The sequence below is a fragment of the Rhinopithecus bieti genome, unplaced genomic scaffold (genome assembly GCF_001698545.2).
Source record: "Rhinopithecus bieti isolate Rb0 unplaced genomic scaffold, ASM169854v2 scaffold_30015, whole genome shotgun sequence".
Lineage (NCBI taxonomy): Eukaryota > Metazoa > Chordata > Mammalia > Primates > Cercopithecidae > Rhinopithecus > Rhinopithecus bieti.
Genome location: NW_016812995.1, coordinates 439,449 through 455,283, shown reverse-complemented (window position 1 = coordinate 455,283; position 15,835 = coordinate 439,449). Strand labels below are relative to the sequence as shown.

Here is a 15,835-nt window from a genome sequence, read left to right as displayed (position 1 = left end):
AAAACCTGGGCAAATCGAATGCCTAATAGAGCTTGCCTCCAGTGCGGTCTACAAGGACACTTTAAAAAAGATTGTCCAAATAGAAATAAGCTGCCTCAGCACTATTCACAATAGCAAATACTTGGAACCAACCCAAATGTCCATCAATGACAGACTGGATTAAGAAAATGTGGCACATACACACCATGGAATACTATGCAGCCATAAAAAAGGATGAGTTCATGTCCTTTGTAGGGACATGGATGAAGCTGGAAACCATCATTCTCAGCAAACTGTCACAAGGACAAAAAAAAAAACAAACACTGCATGTTCTTACTGATAGATGAGAATTGAACAATGAGAACACTAGGACACAGGAAGGGGAACATCACACACCAGCGCCTATTGTGGGGTGGGGAGGGGAAGGGATAGCATTAGGAGATATACCTAATGTAAATGATGAGTTAATGGGTGCAGCACAGCAACATGGCACATGTATACATATGTAACAAACCTGCACGTTGTGCACATGTACCCTAGAACTTAAAGCATAATAATAAAATAAAATACTTTAGAACAAAACACACAAACAAAATATTATGTAAATTTTCAAAAGCTGTATTGGCTCATAATTGCCCATGTGTAGAAGATAACTTGTCAGTTTTGATCATCCAAACTCCATTTACCATTTCAAATAGAACCACCATTTTCTTTCTTACTCCCTAGTAAATGATCTATACTTCCACAATTGGATTCTATCTTTTGGGGATTTAAATATTGAAACTGTTATGCAAGGATAGAAGAAACACCACTGCTCGTACAAAGTGGCAGCATCCAGTCCGTGTTGTTATGGATCTCTTCCTGGAATTTCTGATTCTTGGGTCCCCAAAATGCCTTGATTGCAATTAATTTTAAACCTTGCTCTCTAACATTTTCAGTAATTCTATAACGCCCTTAGGTTTTCAACAAATTCACTTATTGTTTAAGTTAGCCAAAATGAGTTTCACTTGCTTGGAAAGATCCGAACTGATACAGATATTGGTACAAAATGAGAATGGATAATATCTAGGGAACTGTAGGGTGTTTGGGACTGTGCTGTTGAGACAGGGTAGAAGAGAAATACTTTCCATTAATATATGCATATATGATTCCATGAAAAAAAAATTTGGAGTCTTATGACAAAATAGTCAATTAAATATGTACTTATTATGATCTAGAACAATGTCTTACTGAGAGTAAGTTTCAGGAGGAAAAGTTGTGGGTACCTTAAAATACTTTGAAGAGCACAAGAAATGTAAGTACCCCTCTGGTAGGGTGGCTGATTTCTATGACATTGCAAAAGAATGGCAGGCTTAAAACCCCAAACTACCAAATTAAAACATGAACTGATGCGCATGCAAAAGTAAGAATTCAACTGATTCTGTAGTTTAGCAACATATAGCCTAACTCTTTGCTTTTGTTTGTGGCCATAAGGCAATGATCACAAAATCAGTACTCTTAAGAGGGGAAGTGAAACAGGAGGGAATGACTCACTGCACCATCTCCTATGAGGCACTCTACACCGTCATTACCTAAGGAAGGAATTTTATTATTTGGAAGTTGCTCTTCTTCCCTGGCTTTAAAAAAAAAAAGCTGTTGTTTCCTTGCCTGAGGAGGCTCCCTTATATGTGGTCATTATTCCTTTTCTGCCTTAAATCATTGTCATTAAACCAGTAACTAGAACCAGACTCAAGAATGCCAGGGTGTATATGTAAAATCAAACTTGTATAGAGAAGACTAACAAACCAAAAGAATGGCAAGAATTTGCTGGTTTATACTGTTATAAATCAGCTATTTTGGCCTTTGAGAGTACATGACCAAGGACGGCAAGGTAAATTTAGATTGGTCTGAATTTCTCAAAATCCAGGTACTTTCCAAAACATATACCTACCATATGTCTTCTGAAACACCAAGTATGTTCCTAAACTTCGTTAGTATTTTTTAATGAACCTAGACTTAACATTGACATTTTCTAAAGAAATGTGACATTCCAGAAATCCTATGGCATACAGGCCAGAATTCAAAGGAATTTAAAATAATAAAATGGAGTTTTGCTTTAAAAAAAATAAATAATAAGCTGCCCCTCGTTCATGCCCCTTATGTCACGGGAATCACTGGAAGGCCCACTGCCCCAGGGGACAAAGGTCCTGAGGCAGAACCACTAACCAGATGATCCAGCAGCAGGACTGAGGGTGTCTGGGGCAAGCGCCAGCCCATGCCATCACCCTCACAGAGCCCCGTGTATGCTTGACCATTGAGGGCCAGGAGGTTAACTGTCTTTCTGGACACTGGCGCGGCCTTCTCAGTCTTACTCTCCTGTCCTGGACAACTGTCCTCCAGATCTGTCATCCGAAGGGTCCTAGAACAGCCAGTCACTGTCTGATTGTAACTGGGGAACAACTTAGTGGCTGATATTTCTCCTAGCCACTAAGTTGTGACTGTGGAACTTTACTCTTTCACATGCTTTTCTAATTATGCCTGAAAGCCCCACTCCCTTGTTAGGGAGAGATATTCTAGCAAAAGCAGGAGCCATTATACACCTGAACATAGGAGAAGGAACACCCGTTTGTTGTCCCCTGCTTGAGGAAGGAATTAATCCTGAAGTCTTGGCAAGAGAAGGACAATATGGACGAGCAAAGAATGCCCATCCTGTTCAAGTTAAACTAAAGGATTCCACCTCCTTTCCCCACCAAAGCAGTACCCACTTAGAACCAAGGCCCAACAAGGACTCCAAAAGATTGTTAAGGACTTAAAAGTCCAAGGCTTAGTAAAACCAAGCAATAGCCCTTGCAATACTCCAATCTTAGGAATACAGAAACCCAACGGACAGTGGAGGTTATTGCAGGATCTCAAGATTATCAATGAGGCCATTGTCCCCTATACCCAGCTGTACCTAACCCTTACACTCTGCTTTCCCAAATACTAGAGGAAGAAGAGTGGTTTACAGTCCTAGACCTTAAAGATGCCTTTTTCTGCATCCCTGTACATCCTNTCACACACCAGCGCCTATTGTGGGGGTGGGGGAGGGGGAAGGGATAGCATTAGGAGATATACCTAATGTAAATGATGAGTTAATGGGTGCAGCACAGCAACATGGCACATGTATACATATGTAACAAACCTGCACGTTGTGCACATGTACCCTAGAACTTAAAGCATAATAATAAAATAAAATACTTTAGAACAAAACACACAAACAAAATATTATGTAAATTTTCAAAAGCTGTATTGGCTCATAATTGCCCATGTGTAGAAGATAACTTGTCAGTTTTGATCATCCAAACTCCATTTACCATTTCAAATAGAACCACCATTTTCTTTCTTACTCCCTAGTAAATGATCTATACTTCCACAATTGGATTCTATCTTTTGGGGATTTAAATATTGAAACTGTTATGCAAGGATAGAAGAAACACCACTGCTCGTACAAAGTGGCAGCATCCAGTCCGTGTTGTTATGGATCTCTTCCTGGAATTTCTGATTCTTGGGTCCCCAAAATGCCTTGATTGCAATTAATTTTTAAACCTTGCTCTCTAACATTTTCAGTAATTCTATAACGCCCTTAGGTTTTCAACAAATTCACTTATTGTTTAAGTTAGCCAAAAATGAGTTTCACTTGCTTGGAAAGATCCGAACTGATACAGATATTGGTACAAAAATGAGAATGGATAATATCTAGGGAACTGTAGGGTGTTTGGGACTGTGCTGTTGAGACAGGGTAGAAGAGAAATACTTTCCATTAATATATGCATATATGATTCCATGAAAAAAAAATTTGGAGTCTTATGACAAAATAGTCAATTAAATATGTACTTATTATGATCTAGAACAATGTCTTACTGAGAGTAAGTTTCAGGAGGAAAAAGTTGTGGGTACCTTAAAATACTTTGAAGAGCACAAGAAATGTAAGTACCCCTCTGGTAGGGTGGCTGATTTCTATGACATTGCAAAAGAATGGCAGGCTTAAAACCCCAAACTACCAAATTAAAACATGAACTGATGCGCATGCAAAAGTAAGAATTCAACTGATTCTGTAGTTTAGCAACATATAGCCTAACTCTTTGCTTTTTGTTTGTGGCCATAAGGCAATGATCACAAAATCAGTACTCTTAAGAGGGGAAGTGAAACAGGAGGGAATGACTCACTGCACCATCTCCTATGAGGCACTCTACACCGTCATTACCTAAGGAAGGAATTTTATTATTTGGAAGTTGCTCTTCTTCCCTGGCTTTAAAAAAAAAAAGCTGTTGTTTCCTTGCCTGAGGAGGCTCCCTTATATGTGGTCATTATTCCTTTTCTGCCTTAAATCATTGTCATTAAACCAGTAACTAGAACCAGACTCAAGAATGCCAGGGTGTATATGTAAAATCAAACTTGTATAGAGAAGACTAACAAACCAAAAGAATGGCAAGAATTTGCTGGTTTATACTGTTATAAATCAGCTATTTTGGCCTTTGAGAGTACATGACCAAGGACGGCAAGGTAAATTTAGATTGGTCTGAATTTCTCAAAATCCAGGTACTTTCCAAAAACATATACCTACCATATGTCTTCTGAAACACCAAGTATGTTCCTAAACTTCGTTAGTATTTTTTAATGAACCTAGACTTAACATTGACATTTTCTAAAGAAATGTGACATTCCAGAAATCCTATGGCATACAGGCCAGAATTCAAAGGAATTTAAAAATAATAAAAATGGAGTTTTGCTTTAAAAAAAATAAATAATAAGCTGCCCCCTCGTTCATGCCCCTTATGTCACGGGAATCACTGGAAGGCCCACTGCCCCAGGGGACAAAGGTCCTGAGGCAGAACCACTAACCAGATGATCCAGCAGCAGGACTGAGGGTGTCTGGGGCAAGCGCCAGCCCATGCCATCACCCTCACAGAGCCCCGTGTATGCTTGACCATTGAGGGCCAGGAGGTTAACTGTCTTTCTGGACACTGGCGCGGCCTTCTCAGTCTTACTCTCCTGTCCTGGACAACTGTCCTCCAGATCTGTCATCCGAAGGGTCCTAGAACAGCCAGTCACTGTCTGATTGTAACTGGGGAACAACTTAGTGGCTGATATTTCTCCTAGCCACTAAGTTGTGACTGTGGAACTTTACTCTTTCACATGCTTTTCTAATTATGCCTGAAAGCCCCACTCCCTTGTTAGGGAGAGATATTCTAGCAAAAGCAGGAGCCATTATACACCTGAACATAGGAGAAGGAACACCCGTTTGTTGTCCCCTGCTTGAGGAAGGAATTAATCCTGAAGTCTTGGCAAGAGAAGGACAATATGGACGAGCAAAGAATGCCCATCCTGTTCAAGTTAAACTAAAGGATTCCACCTCCTTTCCCCACCAAAGCAGTACCCACTTAGAACCAAGGCCCAACAAGGACTCCAAAAGATTGTTAAGGACTTAAAAGTCCAAGGCTTAGTAAAACCAAGCAATAGCCCTTGCAATACTCCAATCTTAGGAATACAGAAACCCAACGGACAGTGGAGGTTATTGCAGGATCTCAAGATTATCAATGAGGCCATTGTCCCCCTATACCCAGCTGTACCTAACCCTTACACTCTGCTTTCCCAAATACTAGAGGAAGAAGAGTGGTTTACAGTCCTAGACCTTAAAGATGCCTTTTTCTGCATCCCTGTACATCCTGACTCTCAATTCTTGTTTGCCTTTGAAGATCCTTTGAACCCAACATCTCAACTCACCTGGACTGTTTTACCCCAAGGGTTCAGGGATAGCCCCCATCTATTTGGCCAGGCATTAGCCCAAGACTTGAGCCAGTTCTCATACCTGGACACTCTTGTCCTTTGGTACATGGATGATTTACTTTTAGCCGCCTGTTCAGAAACCTTGTGCCATCAAGCCACCCAAGTGTTCTTAAATTTCCTCACCACCTATGGCTACAAGGTTTCCAAACCAAAGACTCAGCTCTGCTCACAGCAGGTTAAATACTTAGGGCTAAAATTATCCAAGGTGACCAGGGCCTCAGTGAGGAACGTATCCAGCCTATACTGGCTTATCCTCAACCCAAAACCCTAAAGCAAATAAGAGGGTTCCTTGGCATAACAGGCTTCTGCAGAATATGGATTCCCAAGTACGGCGAAATAGCCAGACCATTATATACACTAATTAAGGAAACTCAAAAAGCCAATACCCATTTAGTAAGATGGACACCTGAAGCAGAAGCAGCTTTCCAGACCCTAAAGACGGCCCTAACTCAAGCCCCAGTGTTAAGCTTGCCAACGGGGCAAGATTTTTCTTAATACATCACAGAAGAAACAGGAATAGCTCTAGGAGTACTTACACAGGTCCAAGGGACGAGCTTGCAACCCGTGGCATACCTGAGTAAGGAAATTGATGTAGTGGCAAAGGGTTGGCCTCATTGTTTACGGGTAGTGGCGGCAGTAGCAGTCTTAGTATCTGAAGCAGTTAAAATAATAAAAGGAAGAAATCTTACTCTGTGGACATCTCATGATGTGAACGGCATACTCACTGCTAAAGGAGACTTGTGGCTGTCAGACAATCATTTGCTTAAATATCAGGCTCTATTACTTGAAGGGCCAGTGCTGTGACTGCGCTCTTTTGCAACTCTTAATCCAGCCACATTTCTTCTAGACAAGGAAGAAAAGATAGACCATAACTGTCAATAGGTGATTGCTCAAACCTATGCCACTCGAGGGAACTTTTCAGAGGTTCCCTTGACTGATCCCGACCTCAACTTGTACACTGATGGAAGTTCCTTTGTAGAAAAAGGACTTCGAAAAGCGGGGTATGCAGTGGTCAGTGATAATGGAATACTTGAAAGTAATCTCCTCACTCCAGGAACTAGTGCTCAGCTGGAAAAACTAATAGCCCTTACTTGGGCACTAAAATTAGGAGAAGGAAAAAGGGTAAATCTATATACAGACTCTAAGTATGCTTACCTAGTCCTCCATGCCCACGCAGCAATATGGAGAGAAAGGGAATTCGTAACTTCTGAGGGAACACCTACCAAACATCAGGAAGCCATTAGCAGATTATTATTGGCAGTAGAGAAACCTGAAGAGGTGGCAGTCTTCCACTACCGGGGTCATCAGAAAGGAAAGGAAAGGGAAATAGAGGGAACCACCAAGCAGATATTGAAGCCAAAAGAACCACAAGGCAGGACCCTCCATTAGAAATGCTCATAGAAGGACCCCTAGTATGGGGCAATCCTCTGCGGGAAACCAAGCCCTAGTACTCAACAGGAGAAATAGAATAGGGAACCTCACAAGGACGTAGTTTCCTCCCCTCAGGATGGCTAGCCACCGAAGAAGGAAAAACACTTTTGTCTGCAGCCAACCAATGAAAATTACTCGAAATCCTTCACCAAACCTTTCATTTAGGCATTGATACCATCCATCAGATGGCCAAATTATTGTTTACTGGACGAGACCTTTTTAAAACTATCAAGCAGATAGTCAGGGCCTATAAAGTGTGCCAAAGAAATAATCCCCTACATTGCAGGCCATACATTTCAATCCCTGTCTCTTGTTAAGTTTGTCTCTCCCAGAATCAAAGCTGTAAAACTACAAACTGTTCTTCAAATGGAGCCCCAGATGCAGTCCACGACTAAGACCTACTGTGGACCCCTGGACCGGCCTGCTAGCCCATGCTCCGATGTTGATGATATCGAAGGCACCCCTCCCGAGGAAATCTCAACTGCACAACCCCTACTTCACCCCAATTCAGCAGGAAGCAGTTAGAGCAGTCCTTTTCAGACTGCGACTGCTGTTTCATAATCCAGGGAAGAGGTCTCCAGCTCACCGTCCATGGGACAAATCCAGCCTCCAGACACATTTCCCTTGGCCAGCCCATTTGGTGCCACACTGTATCTTGGAATGTGATTTAACTGCCAAAAGATGATTTCACATAAATGCAACATTTTCTTTTTGAAGTTTGGCCAATAGGACAGCATTCCCATCTGGCAACAATTAGCAAACCTGAGCAGGGGCCCCTCCTTTAGACTGAGAGTTTGCTCTGTTTGTTGTTGTTGTTGTTGTTTGTTTGTTTTTGAGACAGAGCCTCGCTCTGTCACCCAGGCTGGAATGTAGTGGTATGATCTCGGCTCACTGCACCCTCTGCTTCCTGGGTTCAAGCGATTCTCCTGCCTCAGCCTCCTGAGTAGCTGGTACTATAGGTGCACGCCACCATGCCTGGCTAATTTTTGTATTTTTAGTAGAAATGGGATTTCAGCCACTGCACCCGGCTCCCGCTACTTCTGATTTGTGCATGCAGGAGGCCCAGCAGGGTCCGGCACCATTTGCCCTTTTCACTTGTCTTTGCCTCCTGCCTGGCCCCAAGTTCGGGATCCCTTATCCCAGCAGAATTTCGGGTACATAAGAGGCAGGGAACACAGAGGGGGAGCATGCTCAGATGTGTGTGTGCTGGGAGGTCGGGGAGGCTGCATAAGCGCCCCCAGAGGGATCTATGCCTAATCCTCAGAACTCGTAAACGTTTCCTTGTATGGCAAGGGGGGGTTAAAGTTGCAGATGAAGTTAAGGTTACTACTTAGCTGACTTTAAAATAGATTATCTTGGATTGTCCGGGTAGGTCCTATTAATCCCAGGATCCTTAAATTCATAAGACCCAAAGAAACACAGCTTGATAAAGATTTGGGCAGCCCTCGGTGGCTTTGAAGATGCGAGGGGTCCCAGAGCCAAGGAATGCAGGAGGCTCTAGAAGCTGGAAAAGGCAAGGAAGGAATTGAACTCTGCCCTAGAGCCTCCAGAAAGGAAGGCAACCCTTCTGACACCTTGATCTTAACCTGCTGAGGCCCATGTGTTCTTCTGACCCCCAAAACCGTAAGGTAATAAGTCTCTGCTGTTTCAAGCCACTAAGTGTGGGTATTTGTTATAGCAGTGATAGGAAACCAATACAGGATGTACGTGTGTAAGGTTGGAGAGGGCGGAGGTGGATAAAGGAGACTTTCCAGGGAGGGAGGGAGGGAGGGAGGGAGAAAGCCTCCGCTCTCCTCTCAGAGATGTGGCTTCTGGACCAGAGCCATCTGTACCAGTCTCCCTCTGCAGGGACTGCTTCAGCATCCCCCAGCACCACCTGATACCCCAAGGCCCTGGAGCACTCACTCCCTCTACCCTTCCCAAAGGTCCTCTGCCAGGTGGACAGACCCCAGGCAATTGGCTGTCAATGTGCCAGAGAGGTAACTGAGGCCTGGGAGAGGCATAGCCAGGAGCAGCACTCCAGCTGCCGCAGGAGATGGCCAGATGCCACACCTGAGAACTCACGCTTTCTGAGAGGGCAGCCCGCTCCTTCCACAGACTCCCCACAGCCAAACAGGCCCAGGCAGGCTCCTGTCCACACCCGTGCTGAGAACGTGGCCGCACAATTGCCAGGTGTCATCATAATTTCCACCCTCCACACCCTCCCAGCCCTGCCTGCCTGGAGGCAGGACCACAAGCCAAAGCCAGGACCCACCTGACCACAATCCAGGCCCAGCCAGACCCTTGGAAGCAGAACCTTTGAGTTCCACTGGTGTCCAGGAAGTAGTGTCACAATGGGGTGGGGAGGTCCTTGGGGTGGGCTGGGAATGGTGAGGGGCAGCATTCTACTCCAGGGGCACAACTGGCCGCAGCCTCCGGGGCAAGGCAGGTCAGGAAAACTGCCAAACGGCAACCCCCGTCCGCCCGTTCCTTTGTGCAGGCTGTTTCCTCCACGTGAGGGCTCCACCTCCACTCACGGAAATTCTCCTGTCCTTGCAGATATCACTCATTTGTCAACTATCCTTCAAGCCTTCCTGAGCCCACAGCTGGAAACAGCTTGGCTCTACCCCACTCACCTCTGCTCTGCCTCTCTGTGACACTTCCCTACCAACCATCCTTGGTCAGAGCTGCTGGTGTCTGATCCATCTCTCCCATAAACTAGAAGCTTCCTCTGCTAGATTGCAGGAACAGGGCTTCAAGCTTCATGCTTGGGGGAAGGGAGGCCAAAGTGGCAGGACAGGAAAATCAGCACAGGGCCTGGTACAAGGCAGACCGTCCTTGTACCAGTATAGCATATACTCACTCAGGACCTCAGCAAAATTAGGGCATTGCTATGGTTTAATATTTGTCCTCTCCAAAACTCATGTTGAAACTTCATCTCCAGTGTGGTAGCGTGTTGGGGCCTTTAAGATGTAATTGGGTCATGAGGGTAATCTGTTAATCCCTGAATCACCATTCATGGATTAATAGATTAATGGGTTAATGAGTTATGAGAATGGGACTGGTGACTTTATAACAAGAGGAAGAAAGACAAGCTAGCTTGCTCAGTTCCCTCACCTGCGCCCCCTTGGGACTCCCCAACAGCAAGAAGGCCCTTACCAGATGTATCCCCTAAACCCTGGACTTTCCAGCCTCCAGAACTGTAAGAAATACATTTCTTTTCTTTATAAATAACTCAGTTTCAAGTAGTCTGTTATAAGCAACAGAAAATGGACTAACACAGACACTAAGACACAAAAAAAATTAAAAGAATTTCATATATTTGGAAAAAAACAATGAAGTATTAATCACAGGGAAGCCTACTTACAGCTATTTTGCAGTTTCCTGTGACTCAATCTTCACTTGTTTGGGGGCAGGGCACTGCAATCTTATTGGTATCTGGGGCATCAGATCCTTCCGCTTTCACCAAACCTCCCTCGGGGTGTCTCAGTGGCTGGTCCAAGCCCCTCACCCCCCTCAGAGTTCCCCACTCTTGAGCAGCAGCACTCTGGGGGCCACAGGGACCAAGCAGACAGCACAGTGAGCACCCAGCAGCCATCAGTGAGACTGAAGAGCAGGGAGGGAGCACCCCTTTGTTTTGGTTTTTTTTGGTTACATAAAATCCCAGAACTCAGCTGGGCATGGTGGCTCACGCCTGTAATCCCAGCAATTTGGGAGGCTGAGGCAGACGGATCACCTGAGGTCGGGAGTTCAAGACCAGCCTGGCCAACATGGCAAAACCCCATCTCTACTGAAAATACAAAAATTAGTCAGGTGCAGTGGTGCACACCTGCAATCCCAGCTACTCGGGAAGCTGAGGCAGGAGAATCTCTTGAACCCAGGAGGCAGAAGTTGCAGTGAGCAGAGAATTGCACCACTACACTTCAGCCTGGGAGACAGAGTGAGACTCCTTTTCCAAAAAAAAAGATCCCAGAACTCTCTGGCCCAATCTGTGAGTAGAGAAGAGCCCCAGTAACAGCTGAGATGAATTTCCAATCAGCTTAATGAGATGGAGGCTCATAGTCTAAAGAAACACTGTGTTTCTTGCAGATATGAGTTTACAGAACAAATATTCATACCAGCTACAAATGTTGATTGCCTTTGTTAAAATTTAGGAGGTCATTTTGTTTCCCTTGGTTACAGGTTGATAAAACTCATAAATATGAGGGTCAAATTGTTTCTAGGCAAAAGGGACTTGCTATTCAATGTGCTAGAAGCCAGTACTATGACACTGGGTTTTTGAGAAAAGAAAAGCTTTTAATTATAGGCCGGCCGACACGGAGACCGGAGTGCAGCTCGAATCTGTCTCCCTGGGCTGGTGCTAAGGCAGTGTTTTTATTAGAAAAGGTGTCGGGATTCTGAGATTAGCAGGTGATTGGCGGAAGGAAAGAGGAGGTCTGGAAAGTCCTTGGGCATGTGCGGTTCTGTTCATGACACCTCATAGATCACATGTGCAGGTACGGGGGGAGTGAGTATGAAACACGCAGTGGAAATTCAGGCTGTGATGTCAGCTAGCAGGTTCTGCACAGACTCTAGTTGGCCCCATTGGTTCCAACCTATTTTAGCCAGTTTTGTTTTACAAGTCGAGGGAGTTTCAGCGTCTCAGCAAGTTGTTTCTTTTCTTATCTGCCATCCTGCAAACTCAAGAATTTCTGTTAGTCACTAGTGTCTAACTGTTTGGGGCATAGTTGCGCTTTCACACACCTAGACTAAATGTTCAGGACTGATAGTCACCATTGCCCTAAACTTTGAGGAGCAAAATCAAAGAGATACACAACCAGGGTCCAGTGAAGCCACCATCTCTACCCCACAGAGCTAGGGCCAGCCCCAGGGAGGCCCTGGGCACCTGGGAAGCTGGCTTCTTCCTGGTTCCCAGACTAATAACTGTCAAGGCCTGTCCTGGCTCAGACCCCAGACACCTCTGTAGAAAAACGGCGTGGACCATCCATAGATGACACCAATCCTGCTTCATCTGAAGACATCTGGGAGCAGGAAAACCCCAGAAGGAGCGATACTCTTTCATCTCCACAGAAACTTAAGAGGCAAAAGCAAATTCAGTTCAGAGGCTCCCCACCCACATGCCTGCTCCCTAGTCTCCTTGCCTAAGGCAGAGAAAATGGAGAAGAGAGCTGAAGGAGGAAAAGGCCCGACCTTCAGCAGCAACTCCCAGCACTTATAGGGGTAGAGTTAATGGCCTTGCTCAGTGGCTTCACTGCTGTCTCTGAGCAGCAAAAGGGCGGGTGAAGGAGTAGGTTGAAGATTTGGTGGTGGGAAGTTTGGGGAGCTGCCACAGGATGGCTTCTCCGATTTCTAAAAGGAGGAGGAGAAGCGATCCGCTAAAAGGTGGGAGGATGGGAGGTGTGCAGAGTGGAGGGTAGAAATAGCCACGGAGGAGGGCTGGAAAACAAGTGGACTAGAAAGAGCTGGCAGGAACGCTGGGCACTGTTAAAGACCCAGCTGAGGCTGGTGATCATTAATTCATAGCAGAACCGACTTGTCCAGCATGTGACTCTCTGTAGCAATGGCCAGCAGTCTGGGAGGCAGGGAAAGAAAAGGCAGATCATTGGGCTCATTTGCTGCTGTGACTTTGCTAGTTGGGCACAACCAAATGGTAAAAGGATTAAAGTGTAGAGTATTGGCAACAGAGGCAGAAATAATTGCCATCTCTTAATGGAAATTAAATGATGGCTTTTTAATTTTAAAAAGGGTCAACAGACCATAGGGGCCAATGAGGCTAAGGATGGTATCATGGAAAGAATGTTCATGTCCCTTTCAAATTTACCTATTAAAGCCCTACCCCTCAATATGATGGTATTTGGTGATGGGGCCATTGGCAGGTAAGTAAAATTACACTAGGTCAGGAGCATGGGACCCTCAGGATGGAATTAGCAGCCTCATAAACAGAGGATGAGATGTCAGATATGACTGTGCACGCCTGAAGTCCCAGCTATTCAGGAGGCTAAGGCAGAGCCCAGGAGTTCTGGTCCAGCAGAGAGAAATTCTTTCTCCCTCCACGTGTGTGCACTGAGTAAAGGTCATGTGAGGCACAGAGAGACCAGGCCATCTGAAGCCAGGGAGAAGGGAGAGGGCCCTCACCAGAACCTGACCGTGCCGGCACCTGATCTTGGACTTCCAGCTTCCAGAATTGTAAAAAAAAAATATTAATTTCTGTTTTTCAGCCACCCAGTCAGAGGTATTTCATTATGGGGGGCCCGACTGACTAAGACAAATGAGCCAGAAGGACAGGGTGCTAGAGTCAGAGCATGAGAAGTCAGTTAGAGATTCATTCATCTATGCACTCATATGCCAGAAATTCTTGAGATGTTGGAGGTGGAGATGGATTTCCCTAAGCTGATGGCAGGGTTGGAGTGGAAAGGACAACTATGAGACAGGTAGTGGAGTTCTGGATGGATGAGGCTGTGATCTGGAGGCCAAGAGGTGGGAGCCAGGAAGAGAGACAGGTTTCCATGAGAGGAGATGTCACAAGTGGGAGGGTAGTGGTTGAGAAGCTATAATGGTAGGGAGCAGCCTCCCCATCACCCTCTCTCCTGTGTGAGAGAGGAAGAGGCAGGAGGTAGAGCACCTTCCAAGCAGTGCTGAGGACATGGGAGCCCCTGCCGGCGTTGGAGCCACTGTTCCAGTGACACAGGGTATCGCCTGTGGTGGAAGTGGCTGAGATGGGGGATAGGTCAGTATTGCTGGAGTCAGTGGGGACTGTGTCAATGCAGAAGAGCAGCCAGCTGGGGAAGTGTGGGGGCATCTTAGACTTTAGAATTGAAGTAGAGAATGCAGATGCACAGTACAGTGGTCTTCATCTCAGAGGGTCCTGAAGGGGGTGGCCACTGGGCTGCTCTTGGGGAGAGCCAAGGGAGCCCCAGGGCCAAGCTCTTTACCCAGGACACAGGCCAAGAGAGCAGCCAATCAAAGGGCTTTCTTCCAAACCTGCTCTCAGATCCAGCCACTGCCCGGTTCCACTGCCGCCAGCCCACTTTGTTGTCAGAATGTTGTGAGGATAAAATAAGGTAATAAATGCTTGCTATTAATTAATTTTATAATTGTAATTATGTCCTGCCTGGTTCATCTGCCTCCACTTTCACCCTCCTCCAACTCATTCTTCAGATAGAGAGTGATTTTTAAAATACAAATCTATGGCTGGGCACAGTGGCTCACACCTGGAATCCCAGTACTTTGGGAGGCCCAGGCAGGAGGATCCCTTGAGCCCAGGAGTTTCAGACACGCCTGGGCAACATAGCATCTCTGTCCCTAAGAAAAATTAAAAATTAAAAAAAATACAAATCTTAATGGACCTGCTTAAAGAAAAAAGAAAAGCAGTGGCTTTATTGTCCTCAAAACAAAGTCCAAAATTAAGGCTATGGTCTCACAAGCCCCACCTGTGTCTGATTCCTCAAACTCCCAGGATTCCTTCCAGCTACAGCACCTGCCCACTGCTGGTCATCACCTCAAAAGCTCTTCTGCACCCCCTGCCCACCTTCTCTTCACCTGGTCTCTGGTTCTGTTCTTAGATGCCTGTCCTCAGGGGGCTTTCTGCCCCCATACACTGGGTCAGCTGCCTTGTTTAACACCACGATGTCCTCTCCTCTTCATGTATGGCACTTCTCCCAAAGTTCTGCAGAGCAGTTTGATGGCTACAGAAGAAGTGGCATCTTTGGGTCCAGCATGCAGGGCATGGGATGTGGGATCTCCCTGGCAGATCGGTGGGCCCATGAACAGGTAAGCGAGTGAGCCACAGCCCAGGAGAGCATGAGCCAGGACCAAGCTTGAAGACAGCCTTTTTCTGTGTCTGGCAGTGAGCTGGGGGTTGTTGGGATTTGGGTGCAGGTTGGCATGCCTCTCCTATCTTCTTTGAACTTGGGGGCAGATTGCTGGGCCCCTTTGCCTTTCATCCCCAGCCAGAGCACATGAGATTAGAATTATCATGGATCCATGTAAAGGGAATTATGAAATCATCCATTCTAACATGGAAAGGCTGAGGCCCAGAGTAGGAGGGCTCCCGCTCCCAAGGCCTGAAATCTGAGTCCTCCACTGACCCCACAAAGCTAACCATAGCACTGAGTAATGGGTCCACTGCTAGCAGGTCCCTCAGATCCGAGCTGTTCTGTGTTGTGTAACACCCTCTGGGGGATGGTGGTTCAATATGTGCCGGCCACTGCCTGGCCCAGTAAGGCCCCTTTTCTGTTGTGCTTCTCAGAGTACAGTCAAGAGCAGGCTGCATATCTTCTCCTTTGGGGTCCCAGAGGCCTCAGCAGCTGACCTCCCATCAGTGACTGCTAAAGGACACTTACCCATTCATCAGAGCAAACCACAGGACACTTTTAAATACACACAGAAAAAAAAATCTTTCTCCCCAACCAACCATAAACCTCCCAAAAAGAAAAGAAAAAGTCTCCAGGGGCCAGGCGCAGTGGCTCATGCCTGTAATTCCAATACTTTGGGAGGCCGAGGTGGGCGGATCACGAGGTCAGGAGCCTGGCCAACATGGCGAAACCCCATCTCTACCAAAAATACAAAAATTAGCCAGACTTGGCCGTTTCGATCTCTTCCTGGGAATGACAATCATTCCGTCTTAAAGGGAGCAAGTGTC

The 15,835-nt window shown here is 45.8% G+C and overlaps 1 protein-coding gene across 15 annotated transcripts in view; it reads right to left on the bottom strand.

Annotated features, from left to right (window-relative positions):
* Window positions 1-15,835, bottom strand: part of SLC22A14 (solute carrier family 22 member 14) — a 42,722-nt gene that overhangs the window by 25,038 nt on the left and 1,849 nt on the right. For 7 of the 15 annotated variants that reach the window (XM_017847418.1, XM_017847432.1, XM_017847431.1 and 4 more), the window contains exon 1: window positions 6,358-6,419. The exons of 1 other annotated variant lie outside the window; for it this stretch is intronic. In XM_017847418.1, the coding sequence (XP_017702907.1) occupies window positions 6,358-6,399 (42 nt within the window). In that variant the 5' untranslated portion in view covers window positions 6,400-6,419. Of the gene's footprint in view, window positions 1-6,357; window positions 6,420-6,939; window positions 7,004-9,267; window positions 9,522-9,830; window positions 9,896-10,057; window positions 10,105-15,835 lie in introns of those variants that run through there. 7 more of the 15 variants (XM_017847421.1, XM_017847428.1, XM_017847425.1 and 4 more) reach the window with 6 other exon arrangements.